The sequence below is a fragment of the Crotalus tigris genome, unplaced genomic scaffold (genome assembly GCF_016545835.1).
Source record: "Crotalus tigris isolate CLP2741 ecotype Arizona unplaced genomic scaffold, ASM1654583v1 scf7180000020608.1315917, whole genome shotgun sequence".
NCBI lineage: Eukaryota > Metazoa > Chordata > Lepidosauria > Squamata > Viperidae > Crotalus > Crotalus tigris.
The window spans coordinates 1,236,804-1,264,551 of NW_024098104.1; the positions used below are offsets into that span (position 1 = coordinate 1,236,804).

A 27,748-nucleotide genomic window follows, 5' to 3' on the forward strand; every position below is an offset into this window, starting at 1 on the left:
GGTTTCTCTTTACTTGTGCCGCACAAGCCAAGTAACAAGCCAAGCCAGATGTTGCCAGGCAGCTGGCCCCACCCTGGCCCTGCTGGGCAGAGTTCAGGTCCTACAGTATCCAACAATTCAAGCTTGGTAGCGATGAGCAAGTTCTCTTGATCAGCCAAAATCTGCGATGGACCCTACAGGGAAAACTGAGTGATCCAGAGGATCGGCAGCAGCCTCCACCTCGCATGGGTGCTACTCTTGAGGATCTGTGGGCTCACATCACATGCCTTTCGGAAGATGGGCAGCCGACCCAGTTGGAAGAGTTGTGAAGCTGTTTTATAAATATCTGCACCTCTCAATGGCAACACTTAAAAAGGAGTGGAAACCCTTTCCCGGCATTTGTGTGGCTGGCTGACAAGCAAGAATCCCCAGCAGGGGATGATTTATGGGCAGGAGAGGACTGAGCTGGAACATGGAAAAAAGGGCAGCTTGAAGCAGCTAGGTAAGCTGCTTGGTGGACAGAAACTACCAGGAACTGCAGTGGGGGTTTGTCATCAAGGGAAACATACTAAAAAAAACAATATGCATCGCAGAAGTCGACCAGACTCTGATTACATCAGGAATAAGCTGGACACTTGAAGCTATCAAAGGAGAGACTCTCCTCCAGCTGAAGTAGCAGATCCCAAGGCCAAGCCACCCTGCTTTGTCCTGGAGGCAGTTCTGGACAGGCAGTGACCACTACCTCATGGCCAGAAAGGAAAAGCCAGCTGCTGGAGGGTGGATAGCTGCCCAGGCTCTGTTCACTATCCCAGGATAGTTTCAGATTTGAAGCATCTCTATTCGTCTTCCTTGCATTGTGAGTGTGCCAGATCTGTTAGTTGAGTTGCAACAGATGAATGCCTGGGAAATCAGTTTGACCTTGATGTGTCACATGCTTCTTAAAACAAATCTTACATTGCTGATTGCCAAGGCCAACTGATGGGGTTTTCCCTCCCTTACAAAGCTGATTTATGCCTTCCTCTAAAAAGAGGAACTGGCACAGCCTGTCTGAAGGTCTAGTGTGCATTTGATTATTTTATTGTGCTGTTCAATGCCCAGATTACTTAAGTGCCATCGAATCAACTTTTACCTATTACACAGACCTTCTGAGGGGTGGTCTGAAAGAAATACTGAATGTATAAATGATTGTTGCCCTTCTGAATCAACCATTTTATTGGACCAAGCAGATTACCACAATAAATGTAAACAGCTGCTATTCATAAAAAAATGTGGTTACTTTATTTATGAATGCCTTGTGAACCCCATGTATCTTCAAAATCCGCACACCATGTTCTGAGTCTGCAACAGTTTCTGAAATTTAAGATAAAGCCATTAACACATTAGTATCCAAGCACAGACTGCAATATGTGACTCAAAGAAAGACAAGCGTTGTTTAAAAGAGCCTTGAAGACTTGGCTCTTCACCCAGGTCTTGGTGAGGAGGACCCATTGTTGACTGATTGTTCTGTAACTTGTGAGCTGCCCAAAGTCACTGGGAGTCAGGCAGCACAGATGGTTTTTATTATTATTAATTATTATTATTATTTTCACATGTCTGTCAGTTTGTGGGTGCTGTACCCATTTGGTTGCTTTAATTAGATGGCTTGCTGGTAGTCCACTTTGAAGGTGCCAATGAGGGGGCTCTGGGGAACATGTGTGTGAGGGGCTTCTCTTCATTGCCTTGTAACAGCTGAGTGAGAATTCCATACAAAAGTGGCCTGTTAAAGAGAAAGAAAAGAAACCCAATACTTAAAAGGGAGTGAGCTGGAGCAGAGACTCTGTGAAGGGGTTCCTTTGCAGGTGCCTACTTCAGTGGGGTCTGCAGAGAGGGACCCCAGGAGGGGAAATAAAGGCACAAGGAAGAGTCACTAAGCAATCAAGCTGAGTTCATTGCACAAGAATGACATGCAACCACCCGCCGGGCACTCGCATCAACAAACTTCAGAAATACCAACGTACAGATGGGAAAAGGGTTACTTTTATCCAAGAGCACAAAAATGGCCACTGCCTGCCTGCAAATGCTTTGGGATTTCGACTGAGAGGCGGCCAACGTTGGGCCGAGGGAGAAAAATCTCGGGAGAGCCGGTCGCCTTACACGGATCTGCTGCTGGGGTCTTCCACCACGTGCAGCTCCTTGGCGAGGAACTCCCGGTCCAGGGGGATTTCGGGCTGGCCGGACTCTGCAGCATACAAGGGGGGCGGCTCAGCTGCCTGGGCGGCCGGACAGGGACCGGCCTGGCGGGGTGGAGAGGAGAAGGGAGGCCGCCGGGAGTTCCCCAGCCGGAGAAGGACAGGGGAGGGGGTTCCGCCTGCCAGGCTCTTCCCGGAGCCCTTCTCAGCGAAGGCGGCTCGGCCTTCCGGGCCGCCCCTTCTGCGCGGCTCGGGTGGACGGCCTCCCGGACCTCCGTCCCCCCGGGCTCCCATCTGGCCTGCCGAGGGTGCGGCCTCACCGGCTAGGAAGACGGAGGCGCTTGCGTTGTGCCGGTGGAACTGCAGGTACTCGCGGATGAGCTCGTTCAGCAGGAGGGTCTCGCGGGGGGCGGCGGGGCGCGGCTCTCCCGGATCGTCCAGCGCGGCGAAGACCTCGGCCCGAACGCGGGCCCGAACCTGCCCCAGCGCGCCGCGCCGCGCCAGCGCCTCCTTCAGGGCTGCGCGGAAACAGAGCGGGCGCCGATCAGCAGGGCGGCCCCAGCGTGGCCCGCCGCCCGCCCACCTCCCGGCGACCCCGCCCGTGGCGCGGGCCCAGCGAGGAGGGCTTCGGCCGCCCCGCCCCGCCGGCGGGACGACAAACCGCCGCGCCGCCGTTACCCGCTTTCAGCTCTGCGACGGTCGCCATCTTGAGAGGGGCGGGGCCGGAAGCCCGCGAGAGACCGGGACAGCGACGCCCAGAGCTACCGAAGCTCGCCCTTCGCCCCCATTGGCCCGCCCCCGGCCAATCGCAGCGCGGCCTGACTCAGCGGCGGCGGCAGAGGGGGGGAATGCTGAGTCAGAGCGCGCAGCCTCGCTGGAGGGCGCCCTCTAGCGGCGCTGCCCATATAGCGACCGCGGCCGGGGACTCCTCGGTCACCGGGAGGGGCGGGCTGCAACAAATGCGGTGGATCTGTCCCGGGGGCTCCCTCGGCAGGCGAAGCGGCTTCCCACGGGCCCCTCCCGGGCAGTCCCTCCAAGGAAGGGGGAGACCGGGGCGCCCGCGCAGCGCCTCGCCCTCCGGTGTCCGCGGGCGCTCCTGGGCGGGCGGGGGTCTCCCGGCTCTAGGGCAGTGGGGCGGCAGGCGGGGCTGCGAGGAGACTCGCCGGGGCCGCCACGTGCCGAAGCCCCGGGAAGAGACGCGGCGGGCCAGCCGGGCTTCTCGCGCACCCCGCCGATGTGCCGGGCGTCCCTCCCGCCCCTTCGCGGCCGCCGCGCCCAATCAACGTCCGCCCCCGGCGGCGGCGCCCCGCCCCTTTCCTGCCCTCCGCCGACCGTCTGCTGCGCTACGAGCGGCGTGAAGCTGGCCGGGAGCAACCCTCGCGGCCGCCTCGCCGCCCCTGCCGCCCGGCCCCCGGCTCCATGGGCGCCCCCTGGCTCTGCGACGGCCCCGCCGGCTCCACGCCCTTTTGGGTAAGAGGCGCGGGCAAGTCCGGCCACGCGGCGGGCCGGCGCGCTCTCCGAGCCGGGATGCGCTGCCTCGAGCGGGGCTGAAAGCGGGCCGGGCTGCGAGATCCGTAGCGGCGGCTGCCAGCGCCGAGCTGCACTTGTTTGCTCCGGGCGCGCACAGCCGCCTCGCTCCTCGGGGCCGCTTCCTGGGGAGGGCGCGGGAGAGGCCGCCGCCCCGTGCATCCTCCGAGGCCCGCGCAAAGCCCGTAGCCTCCTGGCTGGCCTCGGCTGGCAGGGACTCCCTTCGGCGCGCGGGAACCCGTGGCGCTGCGGGGCGCCTCCCCCCGTGAGGCCGCCCGGGTGAGCTGAGTGCGCCTTTCCTCCCCCGCAGAGGCGCTCCTGTAACGGGCAGACGCCAGGACAGCCGAGGCCGCGGCAGGAGCCGGAAAAACCGCTTTCGGGCAGCGCTCGGGTTACCAGGGCTGCTTTGCGAGGGAGGCAGGGAGGGAGCGCGCTTCCCAAGGCGGCCTGTTTCTCTTAGGCCGGGCTGCTTCGCGGGGAGCCCGGTCCTCCCAAGGAGGGGCTTGTTTCGCATGGGGTCGGCTGGGGTGTGTGTGTGTGGCCAAGGCCTTGGCGAGGGTGCGCTGCCAGGGCCGTGTCTGAAAGCACAAAGCACCGGCTGGCATCCCGGTGCAAATGGGGAGGATGGAGAAGACCCTGCAAGGACAGGGCCGGAGGCTGGGGCCGGATCTGACACTTGCTCACCAGCTTCCCACTCCCCAGCTGGAGGAGTGGGCAGACCCAGCCTGGTTCTCACCCACCTCCTGCAGCCCACTGCTGAAGGAGCAGCTGAGATGCCCCCCCCCCAGCCTTTCCCACCAAGGCCTTGGTGTCCAGTTCAGATGTGGAAAGGGACCCAGGATGGTGCTTGTGATGAAGATAGAGCCTGGCACCCTGAGTCTGGGGCTAAAAGGTGGTTTCTTCCTGCTGCTTGCAGGTGCTCCACACTGCTGTGTGAGGCCTCCCCCCAGGGCTGCTGCTCTTGTCCCAGGGCCCGTGTGGGGCTGGTGCTTTCCTTGCCTTCCCATCATATCGGCCTTTAAGCTGGTCAGGACAGCTAGCAACTGCTTGGTTTGCAGGCAACCATGCAATCAATATGAGTTTGGATGTCTGCCTGCTCGGTTTTCACCTTCAGAGAATGCACCGCTGCATATTTTCCCCTCCAGCAGACCTGTTGCGTCTTGCCAGCCACCCTGATAGTTTTCCCAGTGCCCAGTTTCCCCACCCCCATCCGGTTAGCCGTTGCTGTGGGCGTTGAATGTGGCACATCTAGCCAGGCCTCTGCAACAGCTCAGAAAGCAGCTGGCATTCACAGTCCCGCATGCCTCGACCTGCAAGGATTCCCTTTGCTTGAAGCAGGAGAGTAGAGAGTTGCCAGGGAATTGTGCCCACTGTTGTTTATGGCAAGAGAGCTAACAGGAACAAAAAGGTCGCTGCCCCCAAACCAGCCACCACCTTAGAAAGGTCTGCTTGGGCCAGGCTTGGTCCAAGATGTAACCGAATGGCTTGTGAGATCAAAGTGAGAAGGTTTCGGACTGAGGTTTTCTGATGGGAAACATTGCTTGGAAGATCTCCTTGCTCAGTCGCTCCGTTTTCCTCTGATCCCGGATCCCCATCTAAGTGCGGAAGGATCCTTCTTGGCCAAAGTTGCTTTCCTGGGACTTTGAATGGAACGTGCCCCAGCCAGGAGAGAAAGTCCCCCCCCCCCTGCGCCCACTTTCCACTCTTCAGAAAAAAGCCATTCACAGGTTGTGGGAAGGGTACAGAACAGGTTTCTCTTTCTTGGCCTGTTGAAGATTATAATGCAAAGAATCTGTGAGCCCCCTTCCTTCTTTGCATGTGGCAGCCTAGACTGGGAGAAAGATGGCTGCAGCCAGGCTCATTGTAGATGGAACCCTTGTGGAAATGAGAGCTCATTATATGGTGCTGATTTCTGGACAAAACACAGGTTTTCAAGTGTTTTGGTTTGCTTGGCCTCACCCTGATGATTGAGCCTTCTGACTTGCTTGGGAAAACGGTGTCATTTTTAAAGTATTCAAGCAAATACTTTTATGTTTCTGAAGTCTGCCAACAATTGCAGAATCTTGGCTTTGCAGTGTAAAAAGTTGAGTAACAGCCACATTCTGAGTCCCAAATTCTGAGAAATCTTGGGAGGGTGGGCATTGGTTGACTTTCATAGGGGCAGTTGAACTCCCAGTATTAAAAGTGAAAAGTAGAGAAACAGGATCTTGGCTGTCAAATAATCAGTGATCCAGAAACGTTGGCTGTCCTCAATTTGTAGGCATGTGCATTATTAAACGGCACAAAATCGCACATTGTCAATATGAGAAAACGGTTTCCAGTAATCTCATGCTGCTTTAAAAGTTTTGCCAAACGTTCCTGCCTGTTTTTCACACTTAAAGTTGTTTTGTCTGCAAAATACGGTATTTCAGGAAATCGTAGCTCTGACTAACCAGAGTTGAATTCCAGCAGCACCACTTTTGTATAGTGCATTTTAGGCAAAACGGTTTCAGGCCAAACAGCCGGTGAACGGCCATTGCTTGCTTGGGGCTTTACTTCAGAGGCTTTTGCAAAACGAAACTGAGTTGGCATCCATGGACAGTAAATCTGATGATTGTTCATTTGAAACCCGGAGAGCTCTGCAATCAGCAGAATTTGTTTTGTTTGCTTCTCCTGTGTGGCTTTGGAGCTGCCCTCCACTAATTCAGTGGGAGAGAGACCCGCAGGAAGAGGTGTGGAGCTGCTGGTGCTTAAAAGGTGCTGTCAGTCCTGGCTTTGTCACTGGGGAGAAACTTGCTGTGCTGTGGGTTTGTTGTGGTCAGGTTGGGGCATGAAGGCTGCTGGAGTGTCCGTGGGTGTTTGTGGCTGGGTGGGCGGAGGGAGTGGCTCCACTGACTCCTGACTCATCTTTGCCTTAACTTTGAAGCAGGAGCCGGGCGAGGAGAGGAGCAGCTGGGTGCAAAATGCGTTGCTAAATTTGGCGGCTGGGAAGTTAAGTGAGTCACCTCAGGTCATCCCCGAAAAGCTGGCCAGTGTGACGCACTTTCTCCTTGTTATGGTCGATTTCTCCAAGCTCCAAGAAAGGAGATTTTGCAAGCATTTCTTCCCTTCACGGTGTGTGCAGACCTCAGGTCGGGCCGAGGTTCCTCGGCATTCCTGCTCTGCCCTTCTCTGTTTCGGCCTATCTTTAAAACCTTTCCTTTAAGGACATTTTGGTCATCATCCCCACCAGCCTCAGTTTTGGGATGAAGAGTCAGGCAAGGTCCCCAGCATGGCTCAGGGCTTTTCCCCAAAGACTCTGGCTTCAGCCCCTTCCCGTCGGTTGGCGGGTGATTCCAAATCATGCAAAAGGCCCCCAGCCAGACATGATGCTCAGAACAGCCATGTTTTGGCTCAGAAACATTTTTGAATTGGGGTGCGGGGGGGGGGCTCTCATAAGGCCCCCTTTACAGACCTCCCCCTTCCCTTGGCTGATTCCTAAATTGGTGGATCTTTTTGCCACTAAAGTAGCTCCCCCATTGCCACCCTCCTTTCAGAATTAAAAATAGCCTTAATCTCTCTGCTGGGGATCTGGAGAGGCCACCAAGAGAAAGCTGAGCTAATCTTCTTACCGCATTTTTGGGATTGCTGAAAAGAAAAGAAAAGAAAAGAAAAGTGGGAGTGTTAAAAATGCAGGTGATGCTTTTGAACGGAGGCAACAAGGAGGAGTCCTCCACCCCCCCCAACCAATCTTTTCCCCTCCCCTCCTGTGGAGGGGGGGCACAGCCTGGCCCTTTGAAAGGGGTGGCTCTGCAGGATGCACCTATGGAATTGCCCGGGCATTGGCCGCTAGTCCACAGTAATTTCTTCGGAAGGGAAGCTAGGTGGGAGAGATCCTTGAATGACCCTCCAGGCAGGACCTCCCCGAAAAGGTTTGGGCTTCTCCTGGAACAAGGCAGACTTCAAGGCTGCCACATGAGTTTCTCCTTGATGTTGGGGCTGAATTGATTTGCATTCCCGGCTGGAGGGAGGTAATTGAGAATGCAGTAACTTCCTCCCCAAAATCTAGGCAAAGCGAGCCAAGTCCTCCAGATGAAAAAGGGAAATTGGTGAGCCAGCCTGGCCTCACCTCCCTTCCCCACCCGATCGCTTCTCCGCAGGACTGGAACCTGACGTGGCACACGGAGCGCCCGGACTTCACGCCCTGCTTCCAGAACACGGTCCTCGTCTGGACCCCCTGCCTTTACCTCTGGGTGGGCTTCCCCCTGTACTTCACCTACCTCCGCCGCCATGATCGGGGCTACATACAAATGTCTCACCTCAATAAAGCCAAAACGGTGAGTCGGGGCTGGGCCAGCCCTTTGCAGCTGGGAAGCCAGACCCCCCCCCTCCCAGCCCTGTGGCTTGGCCCACCGGCTTCTTCTCTCTTGGAAGTGCTGGGGGGGGGTCTGGAGGAGGTGGGGCTTCAGGGGAGTGACAGTGGCCCACTCACATCCTTCCTCAGCCCATGGAAACCTGCAGAGAGGGGCCTCTCCCGTGAGACTGTTGCACAGGGGAATATGGGAAAGGTGGGTTTTGATGCAGGTTTTTCCTTTCTCAACTTTTTAGACTCACTTTGCCTGCAATTCTGTTGGCCTCTCTGCGTCCTTGCTTGGGGAGTTCAACAGATAAATAGTCTGCCCCTTGAAAAACGCCTCTCTTGTCTTGCAGACCTTGGGCCTCGTCCTGTGGCTGGTCTGCTGGACAGACCTTTTCTACTCTTTCTGGGAAAGGAATCACCACATAGTACGAGCTCCAGTTTTTCTAATTAGCCCCACCATTTTGGGCATAACAATGGTAAGTGAGAGTAACTTAGATTATTGGTCTTTGTGCATTTTTTATCCATCAAGCCTCCCTTGCAGCCGTTAGTGTGGCTGATGGCTGCGATGCCCAGAATAACACCTGGGAAGCAAATCCCGCCTTGCAAAGCAAACCTTGGGTCTCGTCTGTTCCAGTTCCAGGGCGGAGTGAGCAGCTGTGATCCTGGGAGAGCTCTGGCTCTGCGAACTTCCATTGTCAGTAATAGTCTATCCTTTTGACTTCCCTATCTGTAGCTACTTGCCACGTTTTTAATACAGTACGAGAGGATCAAAGGAGTCCAGTCCTCAGGAGTGATGCTCCTTTTCTGGCTGATTGCATTCCTGTGTGCGGTCATCGTGTTCAGATCCAAAACGATGCATGTCTTGTGCCCGGTGAGTGCCAGCTTCTTGTGGGCAGATTCCTTGGGGAGCTGGAGGGGCAGCTGAATGAGGGAGCCGGGGGTTAATGGGGTGTTGAATGCCCGATGGTCTTGTGGCTTTAGAGGCCCTAAGTTGACTTCTTGGGATGTCATTTGCGACCAACCCAAGCCTTGCTTTGAGCTGACCTGTCCTCTGGGAAGAAAGACTCCTCTGCCCACCCCGTGGCCGGGGTTGAGGCCAGAGCTGGGGGGGGGAAGTTCCTTGGTGATCGTTCGAAGACTTTCCCTTGGGGCTTTTCCAATTGAAACGCTCAGTAAGGTGAGGCAAGGACAATTTGCATAGCAGTGAATTTCCTTGATTAATTCAGTACCAGGGCAGGTCCAACTGGAATTTCCTCTTGGCCAATGGTGAGCTTTTCCTTTATTAAGAAAAAAGGCGCTGATATTCCCAAACCAGGGCAATTTCATGAATTTCACTAAGTGGCATTCTTATTTTTCTTCCCAGGATGCGGAAATTGACGTCTTTCGCTATTCCACTTTCTACGTCTACTTCGCTTTGGTGCTAATTCAGTTTATTCTGTCCTGTTTCCCAGAACGTCCGCCTTTATTTTCCGAAAACGTTCGTGGCCCGGTAAGTGTTATCGCAGCAATCGACTAAGTGAGTCATACTTGGGTATTTAAGTAATGTGTTTGCTTAACTTAACTCCTTTTAAACTTCTTAATCAATTGAATGTAAACAAGTTTTAGCTATTCACGACCATTTGTCCAACTTCAGTTGCTTGAATTTCCAGCCTGCACTACAATTGTTGACTGTGGTTTGGGTTAGTTGCTTGTATTTCAAAAGATTGTTCTGTTCCTTTTTATTTGTGCAAATAATCAAAGTTTTGTATGGGTATGAACGAGGCTCCCAAATCAGAAAGAGGATTTTGGGGAAGAGTCAGGAATTTTAGGGTTTTAGTGACTTTTCTGTGCAAAAGTGATCTCTTCCTCCCAATTTGGCGTATTTAGAGAGAGTGCGTGCCTCTCTTGAGGAACGCTTCAAAGACAGGAGGGTCTGGCCAACCTCCTTGCGTAATCTCTCAGGTTATGGCCTTGAACCCCTAATTCTGCTCCCAGTTGTGGACTATCTTTAGAGTGTGATGCAGCTGGTGGCCACGCGGCCCTGAATTCTGGCTTTGCTGTGCTGGGCTCCAACTGCAGCTGCAAAACCAGAAGGGAGATGGATAACTGGCTGAAGGTGACCCCACTGGGATCATACCATAACAATAAAGAAATCGTGGGCAGAATTGGTCACAGAGGGCACGTTCCCTTCTTGGAATAACCAACTTTCTGCTTCATGAACCAGTTACGTTTTTTGATCCTGTTGACTCCTTCAAGCGGTTAAAGAGTTAGCCACATCTCTGCAGCAGGGACAGAAAAAAAGCCCCTTCCCCATTTTTTATGTTCCCCCACCTCCCGCTCAAGCAGTTGACTGGATCAGCTCCCATGCCGGTGATTTGCAGAGAGACCCACAAAGCTTGGTTTGCTGCTGAGCAGGTCAGGGAAGGGAATTCTGGGGAATTCTCCGCAGAGGGTGGAGAAACTGTTTTTGCAAAGGGGCATTTTCAAGGACTGCCTAAAGCAGGACTAGCGTGGCAGGGGCTTCAGGGCGTTGTAGTCCTACCAGGGTGAAAGGTGCAGAAGGCTGGTCTGAATGAGGAAAGTGTGTGGTCTCTTGCAGTGCCCCCACCCCACCCCCAGCCTCCTTCGCATCTGGAGGGGAAGGGGCTGAACCCTGAAACTGGTTCAGCTTTAAATGGGCTCTGAGAGACTCAGTTGGGGATGTGGACACAGCTGCCCTGCTTCGCGCTTGTCCCCCTCCCTCAGCTGTCTGAAGGCCATTAGAAGCCGGTGACTCTCGATAGCCAGCTGAATCCTTTCTCTTCTCCCCCCCCCCCCCCAGAATCCCTGCCCGGAATCCGGGGCTTCCTTCCTGTCCAGGATCACGTTTTGGTGGATCTCGGGGTAAGAAAACAGTTATTTCTATAGACGTGAGATGCTTCCTGGTTCTCCAGCTGAGAGGGGACTACACCTCCTCGTAGGTCTTGTTGGCTGGGGATTCTGTGGGTTGTAGTCCCACTTACCTGAAGGGCACCAGGCTGGAGAAACCTGGCTGAGCCGACTAGCCCTTTGGAAGCCAAAGGCTCGCGTAGCTCAGTGGCCCTCTGGATCCGTGGGGAGTGCTGGGGTGCCCTGATGCGGTTTCTCTGAACGGGTGCCCTTGCTGCAGATGCTCAGAGCACCCAGCGGGGCGTTTGCAGCCCTTCTGTGTATCTCTGACGCCAGAACTTCCTCTCCCCTCAGGCTGATGATTCACGGGTACCGGCAGCCGCTGGAAGCCAAAGATTTATGGTCTCTAAACAAGGAAGACTCCTCGGAGGAGGTGGTGCCTGGCTTGGCTGCCAACTGGGCCCAGGAGTACGCCTGGGCCAGGAAGTGCGTGCTGCTCACAGACGCCGGCGGTGCTTGGCGCGGCTTTGAAAATGCTGGGGCTTTGGGAGGGGCCCCTTTTGTGCGATGCTAGTCAAATTTTCACAAAAGCATTGTTGGTTTGTGACCTTACTCCTTTCACGGAGAAGGCAAAAGTGGGGGGTGGGAATCAGTCCTGCCTCTGCTGTCATTTGGTTCGGGGCCTTTGAATAAAGTTGGTGATGATCAACAACTCTCTGGGTCTCCCAATGCTAACTTGGGGCGAGGGGGTCCCTTATCCTTCCGCAGCCCAAACCAACTTGTGGCTGCTTTTCCCAGCTGATGCTTTCGGGGTGCGTTGAGATGCAGCTCCCGTCCTGACTGGCGATTCTGGGAGTTGTCGCTCTGATCAGCCGGGCTGTGATGTGCTGGCTCTGCTCCAGAAGTAGGGTGCTGCTGGAGGAGTCCGGATCCTAAATGGGGGAAGTCCCACAATTCACCCCGAGGACCAGTTTTGGAGGCTGAGGATGACACGAGTGGGTGTTTGGGTAATGATCCCGAAGAAGCCTCCATGCCCGCGTCCTTCTGTCCCTGCAGGCTTCCGAGCCCCGTGCTCTACTCGCCCAAGAAGCCAGCCAGAGGGACCGGCTCCAGTTTGGACGTGGCGGAGGAGGCAGAGGCCCTGATCCTCGGACCCCCCACCAGGAGCAGGGCCCCCTCGCTCTTCCGGGTGCTCTACAAGACCTTCGGCCCCTATTTCCTGATGAGCTTCCTCTTCAAGGCCTTCCATGACCTCATGATGTTCACAGGACCCGAACTCTTGAAGTGAGTGCCGGACTCCCTCCCTGCCCTTCACCTCTTGGTCGGTTGTCAGTTGGTCGATGGCTTGACTGCTTCATTGCTCCCTTGCCGGGGCTCCTCCTGGGTGACAAACTCGCAGCAGGACTTCAGGAGTTGAGCCTGGGATTCCAGCCACCGAATCCCCTCCCCCAGTGTAACAGACCTCTCTGGCCTTTGATGGCATGAATTGGAAGCTGTTTTCTGTTGTGCTTCCTTTGCTGCTTTGAGCCTTGCAGGTGTGTTTGTTTTTGTCTTAAGAGGTTCTCCACGCCCTGCAGTCTCCCAGCTTCGGGGTGGGAGGGGAAGAGGAGGAGGTCTAGGCCGGCCAGTCCCAAAGCCCGGCCTGTGGTTCCTTCTCCCAACGCCGCCTTCTCCTTCCTAGGCTGCTCATTAACTTTGTCAATGACAAAAGCGCCCCCACCTGGCATGGCCTCCTCTACACCGGCCTCCTCTTCGTCGCGGCCTGTCTGCAGACGCTGGTCCTGCACCAGTACTTCCACATCTGCTTTGTGACGGGGATGAGGCTCAAGACCGCCGTCATCGGGGCCATCTACCGAAAGGTGTGGGGACGATGGGGACACATGCTCTGCGGCCCGATTGCCTGCTGCTTGGTGGGGGCCGCCTTCATCCTTGGCCAGAGGAGGGGATGGGGAGCTGCAGCCTGCGACAACCCCTCCCTTGCACGACTGCCCCCCCAGAAGTAAAGGGGCAGCCACTTGCCTGCCGAGAGGGGAATGCTCAAGAGAACAAGTGCAGGAAGGAGGAAGCGCCCTGCAAGGCGAGTGGGAGCTTTGCTCGGGACCCAGAGGCCGTTTCCTCCTTCTTCTATTTGCAATGTTTCTGCCAACGCTGACTTTAAAAGACGCCTTTCCTGAAACTGGGAGGACGGGAGCATTTTGCAGACGTGGCTTGCCCAAATCGCTGGGAGCAGAGCTGGCAATTCATTAACTGCAAAAGGGTTTGATGACCGTCTCTTAAAGGCTCCATGGGCATTGAGCTCTTTCTCCGATGTTCCTAGTGGGCCCGATTGGCACATAACTGGGTTGTGACCTCCCCAGAGAGAGGCCCTGGCCCTGTCTGCCCTCTTCCTGTTTTCCCATCTCCTCTAGGCTGGCCCTGAGGCGAAGCTGAGGGAATTCCATCATAGCCCTAAATCTTGGTTAATGTCAACTCAATTGAAAATGTAGTAAAATTTAATTAGGATGAAATGTCACTTACTTGTCCCAATTCCTCCCCCCCCCCCAAGAGCAAGGGAATTTGGTGTAGCCCTCGCAGGGATTATAAGGTCCAGGCTGCCTTCCTAAGGCTTGTTTTGGCTAATAGGGCCTCCAACTAAATCCACATTAGGCTTCCTAGTTCTCATTCTTGTTATGGGGAATGCCTTGATGCTTAAGCCCCCCCCCCTTGTCTGCTGTCTCTGTTGCCAAGGCCCTGGTCATCACCAATTCGGCACGGAAGACGTCCACAGTGGGAGAGATCGTCAATCTGATGTCGGTGGATGCTCAGCGCTTCATGGACCTGGCGACGTATATCAACATGGTGTGGTCGGCCCCCTTCCAAGTGGTGCTCGCTCTGTATTTGCTGTGGCAGGTATGAAGGGCCCCTAGGGAAGGAGCTCCACGAGGCCTGGGAGGGGCATCCCACAAGGCCTCTCTGGTTCATGAGGCCTGATGATCCTCTGATGGTCTCCTCAGAATTTAGGTCCCTCCGTGTTGGCTGGTGTGGCGGTCATGCTGCTTCTGGTGCCCGTGAATGCTGTGATAGCAATGAAGACCAAGACCTACCAGGTGGGAGGCCCCGCCATAACTGTCAAATGGACTCTGCCTCAATGCGCTGAAGGTGTAGCTGTCTCTCCCCAACTTGGCCACAGTCCTTGGCAAAGAGGTGGCATTGCCTGTTTCCCTTAGGTTTTGATCTGTCTAAGTCAGTGTTTCTCGACTTTGGCAATTTTAAGATGGCTGGACTTCAACTCCCAGAATTCCCCAGCCAGCAGTTGAAGTACACACCCATTAAAGTTGCTGAAATTGAGAAATGCTGGCTTAGATCACTCAAAGCTGCCCTTTTAAGTGCAAGAACACCAAACGCCAATGGAATGCAGCCATCCCCCGACTGAGCTGTTTGAAAATTGGCTCCCAGAATCCCAGTTAACTGCATGGAGGTTATGGGGATCGGAGTCCAGCACGGCCCAAAGATCGTGGTCCAGGCTTCTCAGTGGTCCAGCCCAGAGCTGCACAGCTGCAGCCAGACCAGGATTTGGGCCACTGTGAGGCATGTCCTGACGGGCTTCCATGGCCACCGCTGGTTCCAGGTGGCTCACATGAAGAGCAAGGACAGCCGGATCAAGCTGATGAACGAAATCCTCAACGGGATCAAAGTGCTGAAGCTTTACGCCTGGGAGCTGGCCTTCAAGAGGAAAGTCCTGGAGATCCGACAGGATGAGCTGAAGGTCCTCAAGAAATCGGCGTACCTGGGGGCCATGGGCACCTTCACCTGGGTGTGCGCCCCGTTCCTGGTGAGCGTTTCCAGGTGTTTCTGGCTTCCCAGCTCCCATCGGCTTGGGGGTAGCATTTGCCCCCTGCTGCAGAACCTGGTCAGGTGCATCTCCCTCCGTACGTGACTCCACCTGGACTGCTTATTCCTAGGTTGCTTTGTCCACCTTCGCTGTTTATGTGTCCATTTCGGAAAAGAACATCCTGGATGCCCAGAAAGCGTTTGTGTCTCTGGCATTGTTCAACATCCTGCGGTTCCCCCTCAACATCCTTCCGATGGTCGTCAGCAGCATCGTGCAAGTGAGAGTCTTTGGGCTCCGCCGTCTGCGGGGGGAGGGGGGGGGAACCAGGGCTTGAGACTCAGCGGGGGCAGATCTGGCCAGGGGTCAGCAGGAGCTTCCTGGGGGGGGACGAACGAGTGTCAACCAGCAGACCAGGCTGAGTCCTCCTTAGTTGGAGGCCTTCAAGCAGAGCTGTCTCTAGTGAGTGAGCCCTGCACTGAACAGGGTGCATTAAAACCTCCAAATCCCTCCCAACTCTGCAATTTTAGGACTTTCCGGGTGGGCAGCCCACAGCGCCCCCTCCTTGATGGCCCCAGAATTTCAGGGCTCAGGATATACCTATCTATTGGGTTGCGCCTGATGGGGGAGGAAAAGACACTGAATGGCTGGCTTGCAGTTGGCCTCTGTAAGGCTGAGCTTTGGGGGCCGCTGGGAATTGGGTGGGGCCTTCACTGGGCAGACGGCCTCCTGCTTCCAGGTAGGCAGGCCAGAGGGTAAACCCTCAGAGTTGCCACTTTTGCTCCCTTTTGCATCTCCTGGGGCTCAGCCGTTGAAGGCCACAGCAGGCACTGAATTTCGCACTTGAGTTTAGGCACTTTGTGGGAAGGGGGAAGGGTTGGACGAAGGGGAGGACAGGGACATTTGTCCGCTCTCACCATCGTGGGATTGACCATCCAGGCCAGCGTGTCCCTGAAGCGTCTCCGGGTCTTCCTGTCCCATGAAGAGCTGGATCCCGACAGTGTCGTCCGGGGCACCCTCAGAAATGGTGAGTTTGGCATTATCAGCAAAGGGGTGACGGGATCAAGAGCAGCTGCCAGATCCCCCTCTCCTGTTTAAATTCAGCATTGCTCATTGGAAACTTCAACATCTGCACTGTCACCAAAGTTTCCAGTTTGTGATGTTCAGCTAGGTTGGCGTTCCAGAGTCTGGAGGTGGAAGGTGGGCAGGGGAGTCCAGAAAGGTACCCCTTGGGCAGGGCTGGGGGGGTCCCCATCTCTGGCAGCTGCTGCCCTTGACCATCTCCATCCTGCTCAAGGTCTCCTTTCCTTTTGTAACCCGCTAGCTGGCAGTAACAGCGTCAGCATGAAGAGCGCCTCCTTCAGCTGGTCACGAACGGAGCCCCCCGTGCTGAGCAAGTAAGGCTCTGGATTGCACCCCCTCTTCCCCGCCTGCTTTGGCTTTCGTCTCTCCGGCTGGTCCCCCAGAGATGGGCCTTGGCCTCTCAGGGGCCCTGGGAGTGTCTGCCATTTCTGAGGTCAAGGCAGATGGCTGCCCTGGCCTCCCGGGAGTCGAGGCTGAATTGGCCATTCCTTTTCTTCCAGCATCACCTTTGCCATCCCGGACCCTTCCCTGGTGGCCGTGGTGGGCCAGGTGGGATGCGGCAAATCTTCCCTCCTGTCGGCTCTTCTGGGAGAAATGGAGAAGCAGGACGGGCACGTCTCTCTTAGGGTGTGTGGGATAGGTGGGGTGTCCCCAGACAGGCAGAAGAGCTTGGGGGGCGCTGTCTGGTGGTCCGGCAGAGGGAGGGGCACCTCTGACACAGGGCCCTCTGGCAGCACATTGGGCCCCTCCTGCCTTGACTGGAGTGGCTCCCTTCCTTGCGGTGACAAGTAAAGGGGGATCTCACTTCCCTGGGGCCGCCTGTGAGGGGCTCCAGCCAGAGGGAATTCTGGAGGAGGGGCAAGCAAGCAGCATTCTCTTGCAGGGGCTCCCCTGGTGGAAGATGTGGGATTTGGGGGCAGCAGCATCGGGCCAGCCGTGGGCTGCCTGGAAGGGAAATTTAAGAGGGGGGGGTCTCCTCTCGGCAGGGCTCCGTGGCTTTCGTCCCTCAGCAAGCCTGGATCCAGAACGCGACCTTGCAGGAGAACATCCTGTTTGGGCGGGAGCTGAACGGGAGGCACTACCAGCGGGTGGTTGAGGCCTGCGCGTTGCTGCCCGACCTGGAGCTGTTCCCTTCGGGAGACCAGACGGAGATTGGAGAGAAGGTACTTGACGGGGCACCACTCGTGGGCGCCCACACAAAGCCTAAAATCTCTGTGTGGTGCCATTTCATTCTCACGTCTTCTTTGGAGCGCCTGGGCCCTCGTGGCGGTCTGGCTCCTGCCTGGCCCTGAGGGCTGCTCTCTGTTCCTCAGGGGGTGAACCTGTCGGGGGGGCAGAAGCAGAGGGTCAGCCTGGCTCGGGCCGTCTATGCCGACGCTGACGTTTACCTGCTGGATGACCCCTTGTCAGCCGTGGATGCCCACGTCGGGAAGCACATTTTTGACAAAGTCCTCGGGCCAAAGGGCCTCCTGAAAAACAAAGTAGGTGTTCAGAAAGCTTGTAGCTCATCTTTTTGCACCCTCTGGGGACTCGAGGGCAGTGGGGGGGGTCATCACCGACCTTTTCGCCGTCTCTTGGATGTTAAACTGCATTCTCTGCCTTCAATGGGCACAGCAAGCCCGCCATTTTCTCTATCCCTCGACCTCCCTGGCTTTGCTTCTTCCTCCCTGCCCCAGACTCGGATTCTGGTGACCCACGGGGTCAGCTACTTGCCGCTGATGGACACCATCATCGTGCTGTCCGAAGGCAAAATATCGGAGATGGGGTCGTACCAAGAGCTGCTGAAGCAAGACCGGGCCTTTGCGGAGTTCCTGCGCACATACGCCGGGGCAGATCACAACCTGGCTGGCGAAGGCAAGGAATGGGCACTGGCAGATATAGATGTAGCCACTGTCCCACTATTGTATTGGTGGTCTTGCCCCCCCCCCCGTGTTTCCTTGCCCTGTTAGCACCTTTTGCCCTCTTTGGGTTGCTAACGTGGCAAAGATCTCTGGGCAGCTGTTGCTGTTGATGCCATCTTGGTGGGGAAATCAGTTTGATGGCTGATAGCTGGAGGCTCCCCCTTATCTATGTCTTGGTTGCTTCCTGTGGCTGGGGGGGGGTACCCTGCGTGTTTATTGTCTGTGTTCTTTCCCAGTGATTATTGAGTGGGTATTTGTTACTAGAAGTAGGCTGAGTTTATCTACCTGGCTGATTGCCCTGCAGTGTTGTGTGTGAATGGGTGCCCTAAGCAAGCAGAAGAGGGGAAAGGGCTGAGGTCCTGCAGGGGTTTTCGGCTTATGGTTAAGTTAAAAAAAAATCTGTCTTGTTTCTAAATCAGGGTCTTCAGACTTGGCAACTGGGGAATTCTGGGAGTTGAAGTTGCCAGACTCCCAGAGGGAAGGAAGCCATCGGAAGTCACTGCAGTGGCTGGTCTTGAAGCTTCTCTTCCTCTGCTTGGGTTGCTTCTCATTCTTGGGCAAGATTGTAAATGCCCGGTTTAGTGCCAGTCAAGGGCTGGAGCTGCCCCCTCAAACCCAGCCCAGACTTCGTGTTGGTTTAGAAACAGTCCAGGTTTCTGCAGAGCCCTCAGGACTCGGATGTCAGTGCCAGGATCGTTGGTCTGCTGGACAAACAGTTTCTGGGCTTGTCAGCCGGCATGGCAGAAACTGGGATGAAAACAGAGTTGCTTAATTGGGCGTTTTAAAGCTAATAAAATTTCCTCTTTACTTGACTGTGGGAAGCTGGGCGGGATGGAGAGAGAGCCTTGGAAATCAGCCTCACTTGTTTAACTCTTGCATGAAGTGGCCAGACTGAACTGCCTTTTGCAGACTCTGCTCTGCTTAAACAAACCAGCGTAGCTAAAGAGGGTAACCCGGAAGAGCTTAAACTGCCTCCACCTCTTCTTTGTCCTCTTTCTTTGGATTTATAAAAAGAATTTTGAGCAGAGGAGGGTAGAGAGAAGTTTTTAAAATCCTCAATAAAAGCTTGATCATCAAATTTTTGATGGCTTGTATTCTTCGCTAGGAGAAAAAATAATTGTCCACATTCTTACTGACTGTTCAGCAAGTTGATTGAAATTAGTAGCCTCACTTCTTAAATATCTCAGAAGCGGCACTTCTTAAATGCCTGCAGAGAGACCTACCTCCCTATCGAGAGGAGAAGACAGTCCAGGATAGTGGCGGGTTTAATTGGGAGCCACTCCTTCGCTTTGGCCATTTTGTTTCCAGCACCAACCCTCGGCCTGCCCTTTCGCTAATTCCTGCAGAAACACCTGGTCTGCTCACGAAGGAAGAGAAGCTTCTGGAGAACGGGGTCCTCGCCAGTGAAAACCCAGTCCAAGTGAAGAGGTGGGCAAAGCTAGCGGCCACTGGAGCACCTCCGCTTCCTTTGCTCACAGAGGCTGAATTCCACCTAAGCCAGAAACAATTCCCCCCCCCCGCATCTGCTGCTCGCCTCCTCTCCTGGCTTCAGCAGGTGCCTCACCTCCAGCTGGGGGGGGTCCCTGTTCAGTTGCTGGCTGAGGGGCTCCCACAGGGAGGGGAGGAGGTGTTCTCTGTCCTGGAGGCAGATCTGCTCCAGCACAGGGAGGAGGTGCCTGATAGGCCTGGATCTTTGGCCCGGTTTTTCCTGCCCTCCCTGCTGTCAGAGATGCAGGGAAACCTTTGGGGGCAGCCCCCTTCTGTGGGCGGGGGTGGCTTCTCAGTGGCTTCTGCTTTTGGAGGGGCAGAGCGCCCAGCCCCAGAGGCCCCTGCCACGGTCCCAGGCCCTTGCAGCCGGACGGGAGTCAAAGTGATGCCTGCACGTTGGGGGGGGGTCTTTGCAGGCTGGGGGAGGGGGACACCTGTGGGAGCCGGTCTGGGCTCTGGGTTCAAGAGCGGCATGTGGGCCTTCCAGGCAGCTCAGCAACTCCTCGGCCTACAGCAGTGAGACGGAGACCTCCTTGGTGCAGAACAGCCTGGCCCAGACTCGGAAGGCGTCGGATGGAAAGAACGCCTGGAAACTAACCGAAGCGGACACTGCCCAGACGGGGAAGGTAAGGACCCAGCTACCGCCTGCTCTGTGTTTCCCAGTTTGCTCCCAGTTAGCACAGTAAAATTGGCTCCCCGGACAGCAGCAGCAGCAGCAGAAGGCGCACAAAAGAGGAGCTGTTCCCCAGAGCAGCAGCCTTGAAAAGCCCCTGGATGGGAATGATGGCTGGCCCTGCTGAACGGGGAAGGAGCCGCTGGGGGGGGGGCTTGGGAACTGGCTTTCGCCCCCAGAGATTGAGGGACGCCTGAGAAGGAGACTCGAGACGGCCCTGCCTTGAGGCGGTTGGCATAAACCGGGGCAGAGCGGCTCTCCTCCAAGGTTCAGCTAATGTGGCCAAGAGCGGTCCAGTGGCCTTCTCGGCAGTCCCTTTATCTGGGGATTAAGTTCAGGGATTAAATGTATTCCTTTATTCAGGGACAAAGCTTTTATCAGCATTTATGTCAACAATAACTTGGCGCTGTTGGCTACCTGCTGATCAGAAGCACTTCACAGTTGAGTGCAGCTCGCTGGGTGTAAACAGTGAATTGCGGGGGTTGAATTGGCTGTTTTCTCTCTGGAAAAGGCTCCCGGCTGGAATTCAGACAGCTGGCCCCAGGCCAGGTTCCAGTGTCAAGTTCAGGCCTTAATTCGTCCCTGCCAAGGTCGTGTTAGTTTGCCTTTCCCCACTGGGAGATGGTGAAGTGGCCAGCGGCAGCAACTCCCGGCTTCCCTCATCCTGCCCGGCCCGTCTTGAGCCCCGCTCCCCTCCCGGGTCAGGGACGTTGGCACTCGGGTGCAGACATGGCTGCCGCCAGGGGCACAGCTGCACTTGTCCTCTGATCAGCCGCTGCAGAGTGGGAACTGGGTGTTGCCTCCCCGGCTGAGTCAGGATCCTGTTGGGGACCCAGAAAGAGGAGAGGCGGTGAGAGCGGCGACCACCTCTTGTGCTGGCCGTCCAGGAGGGAGCCTGGATGGGCCGAGAACGAGTGTGTGTGTGTATGTGTGTGTGTGTGTAACTGCATCCAGGAGCAACAGGGAACACTCTGCCAAGCCTTCTGCGACCAGAGAAGAGGGGAGCCACTTGTTGGGCAGCAGATTCCCAGGCTTGGGGGCTGGAAGGGTCCTGGTGGAGTCGGGGGTCCTCCTTGTGATGGCCGCTTGTGTGTCGCAGGTGAAGACGACCATCTACGGGGAGTACATGAAAGCCATCGGGCTGGGCATCTCCTTCCTGAGCATCTTCCTCTTCCTCTGCAATCACGTGGCCTCCCTAGCGTCCAACTACTGGCTCAGCCTGTGGACCGACGACCCCGTCCTCAACGGGACGCAGCAGCACACCAACCTGCGCCTGGGGGTGTATGGCGCCCTGGGAATCTCTCAAGGTCTGCCGCTCCCCCCCCCCGATCCCTGAGGTCTCCACCAAGCAGGGCTCCCCTGTGGCCCTGGGATTTTGTTCCCTCCTGGCTTGCAGCTCATCTGGGGACATCCCCGGGAGGCAGGGGGGGGAGGAGGAGGGGGGCCCTGGGGGGGGCCTCTCCCCAGGTGGGAATCCTGCATTTTGCTGGCACAGAACTCACAAGGTTTCCAGATCTGTGTCATCTTTTGAAAGGGAAGGTCTGTTGTGGAGCACGATGAGGTGGACGGGGCGGGGGAAGAATTGAGGGGAGGCTGCTACATGCCAGGCGCTTGCCTCATCTTCTCCCTTCTCCGCCCCAGGCTCCTTGCAGCCTGCCCAGCAAGTAATTTCTGTGGGCTCTGATCTGGGGCTGGTGGTGCAGCATCCTCACAGCTGGCACAGGGCCGGGCGCCCAAAGCTGATATCTGCCAGTTTCATGCAGCCTTTCGCCCTGCATGAGGTATTTCTGTGGTTGGGAAGCAGGTCTGAGGCACATTGGCAATGCTGGGGCAAGAGGTTGGCACTCTTAAAGGCATCCTCTGCAGGGCAGACGGGCAGGGCAGTCTCTTTCATTGGGACGGGTGACAACGTGCAGCCTTTGGAACCTTCCAGAAAGCTCTTAGGCCTCTGATGACCCAGATCTCATTCTTTGGCCGGATTGACCTTCATGGGTGCTTTGCCCTCTCGCTTCCTGCAGGCGTGGCTGTGTTTGGCTACTCCATGGCGGTTTCTGTGGGGGGGATCTTTGCTTCCCGTCGCCTCCACCTTGACCTGCTGCACAACGTCCTGCGGTGCCCGGTGAGCTTCTTTGAGCAGACGCCCAGCGGAAACCTGGTCAACCGCTTCTCCAAGGAGATGGACATCATCGACTCCACCCTGCCGCAGATCATCAAGATGTTCATGGGCTCCCTCTTCAACGTGCTGGGCGCCTGCGTCATCATCCTGCTGGCCACGCCAGTTGCAGCTGTGGTCATCCCTCCCCTGGGACTCATCTACTTCTTTGTGCAGGTAGGGGCTGCTCCTGGCCCTTCCGGAGGCTCCCTGCTTCTGGGGGCCCCTCTGACCGCCGGCCCTGCTTGTGCCTCCCCAGCGGTTCTACGTTGCCACCTCGCGCCAGCTGAAGCGCCTGGAGTCGGTCAGCCGCTCTCCAGTCTACTCGCACTTCAATGAGACGCTCCTGGGCGTCAGTGTCATCCGCGCCTTCGGCGAGCAGAAGCGGTTCATCCGGCAGAGTGACCTGAAAGTGGACGAAAACCAGAAGGCCTACTACCCAAGCATCGTGGCCAACCGGTAATCCTGATGGGGACAGGACTGGAAAGCCTTTAAGTGCTTGGACACGGTGTTCTCTGCCGGCCTTTGACCCTGCCCTCTCTGGCCTGCACAGGTGGCTGGCCGTCCGGCTGGAGTCGGTGGGCAACTGCATCGTCCTCTTCGCAGCCCTGTTTGCCGTCATTGCTCGCCACAGCCTGAGTCCAGGGCTGGTGGGCCTCTCCATCTCCTACTCGCTGCAGGTGGGACGGCTGTGGGGTGGCTGGCTGGTTCCAGCCCTGCCTTTTTGTGAGCTGAACCTCCTCGGGTGGGAGAATGCATCCTGCTTTGGGAGAGATTCTGGAAAAATGGGGAATGCTACAAATATAATCGCGACAGGGGCTCCTCCTAGGATTGACTGACCAGGAGGAGGGAGCCCTCCCCCCAGGAACAGCCTGGTTCTTCTGGCCCCTGAGAACCGGTCCGGCCATCGTCTGGTCTGGAGGTCTGCCTTGGGCCAGGAGTCCTTCCCTGCAATCTCGCGGGGCTGCGTTCACCCTAAATTCCGGCCCTTGTCCACGAACCTCTGCTGGCTGTCTGAAAGATGGAGCCTCTCCCACCTCCCGAAGGTGCTGCCTGCTTCTGCCCTTCGGGGGGATCAGATTCCTCGGGAATTGAGGGGTTCACCAGCAGCGGCGCCCTTCTTTTGCAGATCACCACTTACTTAAACTGGCTGGTCCGTATGTCATCCGAGATGGAGACCAACATTGTAGCTGTGGAAAGAGTCAAGGAATACTCGGAGAAGGAAAAAGAGGCAAGCCTCTGCTCACAGCCGGGATTGCGTTCTTTGGGCACAGAAGCCTGAAGGGGCCCCCTGGACATACCAGTGTTGGCGTTCCTCATTCTCCCAGGAGTAGCTGCAAGGGGGGGGGGGTGGCAGGCAAATGCAGCCTCACGCAGCTGCTCAAATGCTGGTCAGCCTCCTGAGGCAAGCGTTGAAAGGAACCTCTAATTTACTGGCCTTCCAATTGGCTGGACTTCCACTTCCATCATTGCAAGTCCAGCCAACCTGAAGGCCAGATGGGAGGTCCACGGCCCCCTCAGTCTTAGGCCAGTTCAGGAACAGAGTCTGTGCCCCCCACTCACTCTGCAGTCCACAAGTAAGAAAGACCTGCACCCTTTCCCGTTCTCACTTCCTGGCAGATGGTTCCTTGAGATAGACTGCCCTTAAACAGGAAGGTTCCATTTGGCTGATGCTTAGGAACCATCTGCAGTTGGCGGAATCCTCTCCTTCAGAGTCTCTCAAAATAAAACCTCAGACTCCTGTGGCTTTGTCACTCAGCATGAGCTTGGGCCACGGCCCCCAACACGCAACTTGCAGAGCAGCAGCGCCCTCTGGTGGCCAGGAGAGGCAGCACTGTCTGCCTTGGTCCATTTGCTGAGAATCACCTGCCATTTCATTTGCATCCTCCAGGAAAATATCCAGTGGGTGGTGAGAGGCCAAGTGTTGGGCAGGGGGACTGGGCCCGTGGTTTGAGCCAGTGCATGGTCTTGGGAAAGCCCCCAGACCGCAGAATGGCTGGGGCGCATGAGAGCCTGATTCCTCCCTCTTTCAGGCCGAGTGGACCTCTGAGCGAGCTGCTGCCCGGCCTGGCTGGCCTCAGGAGGGGCGGGTGGAGTTCCGGGGCTACAGCCTTCGCTACCGGAGTGACATGGACCCCGTGCTGCGGGACGTCTCCATCGTGGTACACGCTGGGGAGAAAGTGAGTCCCAGGCAGCTGCGTCTCTGCAGTATGGAGGGTGGGAGAGAAGGCGCCTCCTGGCACATGGGGGGAGGGGGAAGCAGAGAAGCTGGTGAAGGCAGAAGCTCCTTCTGCGCTCACCTGGACCAGTGGGAAGCAGCATAGATACCATGCCCCCCCCTGGAGGGGATCCTATGTAGTGAGACCCCCTCAAGATCCATAAGGAGAATCGTCTCTGCCTGCAGGGGTTGGGATGGTCCATCCTGTGCTGCCCACACATCCTCCGATTCCCAAAAATGTGCTTAGTTCATCTTGGAAGGGCTGGCCCCAGAGGGAAGTCTGGACCCCGTTTCTGGCTCAGCTCCAGCCTTTGTAGCTGCTTCTGCTGCAGCCGTTCTGACTCTGCTCTCTGCCCTCGACAGGTGGGCATCGTCGGAAGGACCGGGGCCGGGAAGTCCTCCCTGGTGCTCGGCTTGTTTCGGATCAAAGAGGCAGCAGAAGGAGAGATCCTCATTGACGGGGTTAACATTGCCAAAATCGGACTCCACGACCTTCGCTTCAAGATCACCATCATCCCCCAGGTTGGGAGTTGCTGCCATGGGGCCTGAGCTTCTCTGCGAGGTCCCTTCCCCCCCTCCCCAAATTGGAGTCCCATTTAATGGAGTCACTTGGGAGCAGTGAATGCATGCAAGCAAAGACTCGATTTGAGCCGGTGGAAAATGCAAAGTCCAGCTTCCCCTTAGTGGACCACTTTGAAGACTTTAAGCTTCCCACCCAAGGGGCAATTTTAGAAAGGGGGGAGGAACTGCACCAGGAAACAGCTGAGGAGCTTTGAAGGAGCGATGTCCCCTGGAACACTTTTCTGTGCTCCATGATGTCCTCCAGAACCTCTCCTGGAGTGGGAGGGTTCTCTGCTGCTGCAAAACTCTGCTGTCCTTTCTCGCCTACCTAGGATCCCATCCTGTTCTCTGGCTCCTTGCGCATGAATCTTGACCCTTTTGACCAGTATTCCGATGACGACGTCTGGATGTCGTTGGAGCTTGCTCACCTGAAAGCCTTCGTCTCCTCCCTTCCTGATAAGCTCCTCCACGAGTGTTCAGAAGGTGGAGAAAACCTCAGGTATACAGAGCAACAAGGCTTCAAAGCCCCCAGAGCTTTTACCACGCACAAGGACGTGTGCGTGTTAGGCACGTGTTTAAGAGCGTGGTGCTGAGCTCTGCAAAGTTTGTTTGCCTCTAAACTCTGGTTCTGCCAACTGTTTGTTAAACTGGCAGTGCCAAGAAAGGATCTGCTTGCGTTGCTCGTTTTGGCTGGTCTCTGGCTGTGTGCCCAGCCCTCCATCCAGGACTGATTCACAGGCTGAAGAATCAGGTGAAATTCTGGCTGTTTAAGAACCTAGGAAGAAGCAGGTGGCCTTGCCTGTTTGTGAGAAGTTTAACCTTTCGAAGCAGCCTTGTCTTAACACAGCGCCAGGAGGAAAACAGTGCCTGGTGTTTACCTGGTTAAGTCTCTTTCCTGAGGGGAGGGAAGGTGCGCAGTCCTCCACCCACTTGAGTTTCAACTCAAGGACAGGCTGACTCAGAGTCATTAGAGATAGTTGTGTTCTCTTCACCAAATAGATATAAGATAACCTTTATATATTGTACCAATTTAATACTTCTGGTAGGATAACAGAGAATGCTTTACTTATTTCTTAAGATATTTAGTTTTCTTTTTTGTTTGATGCTCCTTTTTTCCCGTGGATCTTTTCCTGTTTTTTTCTGGTCCCATTCTTAAGTTTAATTGCAAAGAGGGGGACAGAGAGAAGTGGAGTTGCCCATTTCTGGCTGCAGCCTCTTTGCAAAAGGAGGATGCAGTGGATGTCTTAAGTATTCAAGGAAATTGTTTTCTGACATGAGCTGTAATCTGGGGCAATTTTTGCTATTGCCCGGAAAATGCCAACTTGAGCTGTGCCTTGCAGCTGAAATGATCTGAGTGCAGCAGACCCAGGCAAACATCCCCACCCTTTTAGGAGCAGCTGTGAAAAGCCACTTTTGAGATAAACAGAAACCATTTTCTGAACACACACACACACACACACACACAGCACCTTATCTCGATCTGTGACTGGGAGAGAGGCACAAGGATGTGCTCAGCCTCTGTTTACAAAACCCCTGTTGTGTTTAAAAGGGCGAAGCACCCGGCACGTGGGTCCTTTGGCATCTAACGTGGCCTTCTCTGTCTCCCAGCGTGGGTCAGCGGCAGCTGGTGTGCCTCGCTCGGGCCCTGCTGCGCAAATCCAAAATCTTGGTTTTGGATGAAGCCACCGCAGCAGTAGATCTTGAGACGGACAGCCTGATCCAGTCGACGATACGGACGCAGTTTGAGGGTTGCACAGTCCTGACAATCGCACATCGCTTGAACACCATCATGGACTACACACGGTAAGGCTCCAAGGGGTGGCCCGGGGTGGCCCTTGTGGAGGGAAAGGAAGACCAGCATCAGGGCGATGGACGGAGCTGTTGTCCTTTTAGGGTGATCGTCCTTGAGAAAGGCAGAATCGTGGAATGCGGAGCTCCTGCTGACCTCATCGAGAGCAGAGGCCTCTTCTGCGACATGGCCAAAGATGCCGGCTTGGTTTGACCAGGTGAAGCCAGCCTTCTACACACACACACACACACACACACACACACACGGCCAGGGAAAAACACAGGCAGGCTGGCAACTTCTGCCAGGACCCGCAGATGTCGGTCCCATTTTGCACAAAGAGCTGGCACCTGGACAGTAAAGCAGCTGCTTCCTCTTCCTCCTCCTCCTCGTTCAAAGGGGAGGGGCATGGCTGCCTGGAGCGCAGAAGGGGCTCCCCTGATTTGAAGGAGCATCTTGCTGGATTTACCATCTGCACCAAAAAAATCTGTACTTTCTTTTCTTCTGGTGATGGGAGAAAGGATCAGAGAAGCTGTGGGAGATTCAGAAAAAGACTTTCAGTTTTTTAACAGCTTCATTCAAGAGTTGCAGCAGATTAGATACTGTTATAATGCAAAAAAGCAAAATAGTTATTTCCTCCGTAGGGCTGGTTCAGCCCCATCTCTCGTGGTGTTGCCTTGTCACATTTTAAGTGAAGGAAAGCCCTCCGCCAGCTTGGGAGTTCAGAACCATCCATTTGAATAATGTGGACCTTTTTTTAAGGGAAAACACCCCAGACATCTTTTTTCATAGAAGATAATTATTTAATTTTTGTAAATAAATTTCTCTAAAGTTGAGCAGACTGAAACTTTCTTTGGTACTTTTGTGCTAAATTGTTTTTAGTTAGAGAACGGTCCTTTCTGTTCCTTCTCAAGCAGGTTGGAGGTCTCGGGGGGGGGGGGGACATTTCCAGCAGTTTGTTTGCAGGCAAAGTTGTGCACCAGAACTGGAGGCCCACCCAGCTGGAAAATGCTTTAAAGTTTCAACAACCACAACTCTCTAGGCCTGCGAAGCAAGGAAGCCCTTCCTCTGTTAAGTCACTCATTCACTTCAAGCCGAGAGAGGAAGGGAGATGGGCTTTGTGTTGCCAATTGTGGCTTGGATCACAATTTCCATAACACCTGTTGCGTGGGCTCTGGATGCTGGAGGTTGCAGCCTCAGTCTTGGCAGTGCCCCTTTCGATGGCCGGATAAAGACAAT

The 27,748-nt window shown here is 55.5% G+C and overlaps 2 protein-coding genes across 6 annotated transcripts; one reads left to right on the forward strand and one right to left on the reverse strand.

The window, feature by feature from the left end:
* Positions 1-1,232: 1,232 nt before the first annotated feature.
* CEP20 (centrosomal protein 20) lies at positions 1,233-3,001 on the reverse strand. Of its 4 annotated transcripts, XM_039367911.1 has the most exons (5): positions 2,826-3,001; positions 2,468-2,665; positions 2,113-2,197; positions 1,596-1,735; positions 1,233-1,329 (listed from the first exon to the last, which is right to left on the reverse strand). In XM_039367911.1, the coding sequence occupies exons 1-4, from the start codon at positions 2,851-2,853 to the stop codon at positions 1,609-1,611; spliced, it is 438 nt and encodes a 145-aa protein (XP_039223845.1). In that variant the 5' UTR covers positions 2,854-3,001; the 3' UTR covers positions 1,233-1,329; positions 1,596-1,608. The 4 variants fall into 4 exon arrangements, with proteins under 4 accessions (XP_039223845.1, XP_039223846.1, XP_039223843.1 ...); XM_039367912.1 differs by lacking the exon at positions 2,113-2,197; XM_039367910.1 differs by lacking the exon at positions 1,233-1,329 and having other exon boundaries at positions 1,534-1,735.
* A 464-nt stretch (positions 3,002-3,465) lies between these two features.
* LOC120319252 (multidrug resistance-associated protein 1-like) lies at positions 3,466-27,345 on the forward strand. Of its 2 annotated transcripts, none has more exons than XM_039367904.1 (31): positions 3,466-3,617; positions 7,793-7,969; positions 8,343-8,468; positions 8,726-8,863; positions 9,356-9,481; positions 10,793-10,854; positions 11,194-11,325; positions 11,896-12,123; positions 12,521-12,698; positions 13,567-13,728; positions 13,833-13,925; positions 14,447-14,650; positions 14,781-14,927; positions 15,587-15,674; positions 15,972-16,044; positions 16,231-16,357; positions 16,717-16,893; positions 17,044-17,211; positions 17,407-17,584; positions 18,978-19,059; positions 19,607-19,745; positions 20,892-21,099; positions 21,811-22,121; positions 22,204-22,403; positions 22,498-22,624; positions 23,074-23,175; positions 23,978-24,124; positions 24,526-24,684; positions 25,056-25,222; positions 26,332-26,526; positions 26,617-27,345. In XM_039367904.1, exons 1-31 carry the CDS (start codon positions 3,567-3,569, stop codon positions 26,723-26,725), a joined length of 4,581 nt encoding a protein of 1,526 aa, XP_039223838.1. In that variant the 5' UTR covers positions 3,466-3,566; the 3' UTR covers positions 26,726-27,345. The 2 variants fall into 2 exon arrangements, with proteins under 2 accessions (XP_039223838.1, XP_039223839.1); XM_039367905.1 differs by having other exon boundaries at positions 19,634-19,745.
* The last annotated feature ends 403 nt before the right edge of the window (positions 27,346-27,748 follow it).

Coding starts and splice junctions, on each gene's coding strand:
- CEP20 (XM_039367909.1), bottom strand. CDS start 2,853: ATGGCGACCGTCGCAGAGCTGAAAGCGG. Junction 2,666..2,825: donor CGTCGCAGAGCTGAAAGCGG/GTAACGGCGGCG, acceptor GTTTCCGCGCAG/CCCTGAAGGAGGCGCTGGCG. Junction 1,736..2,467: donor CGCCTCCGTCTTCCTAGCCG/GTGAGGCCGCAC, acceptor TCTCTTTAACAG/GCCACTTTTGTATGGAATTC.
- LOC120319252 (XM_039367904.1), top strand. CDS start 3,567: ATGGGCGCCCCCTGGCTCTGCGACGGCCCCGCCGGCTCCACGCCCTTT. Junction 8,864..9,355: donor CGATGCATGTCTTGTGCCCG/GTGAGTGCCAGC, acceptor TTTTCTTCCCAG/GATGCGGAAATTGACGTCTT. Junction 21,100..21,810: donor CGCCCTGGGAATCTCTCAAG/GTCTGCCGCTCC, acceptor CGCTTCCTGCAG/GCGTGGCTGTGTTTGGCTAC.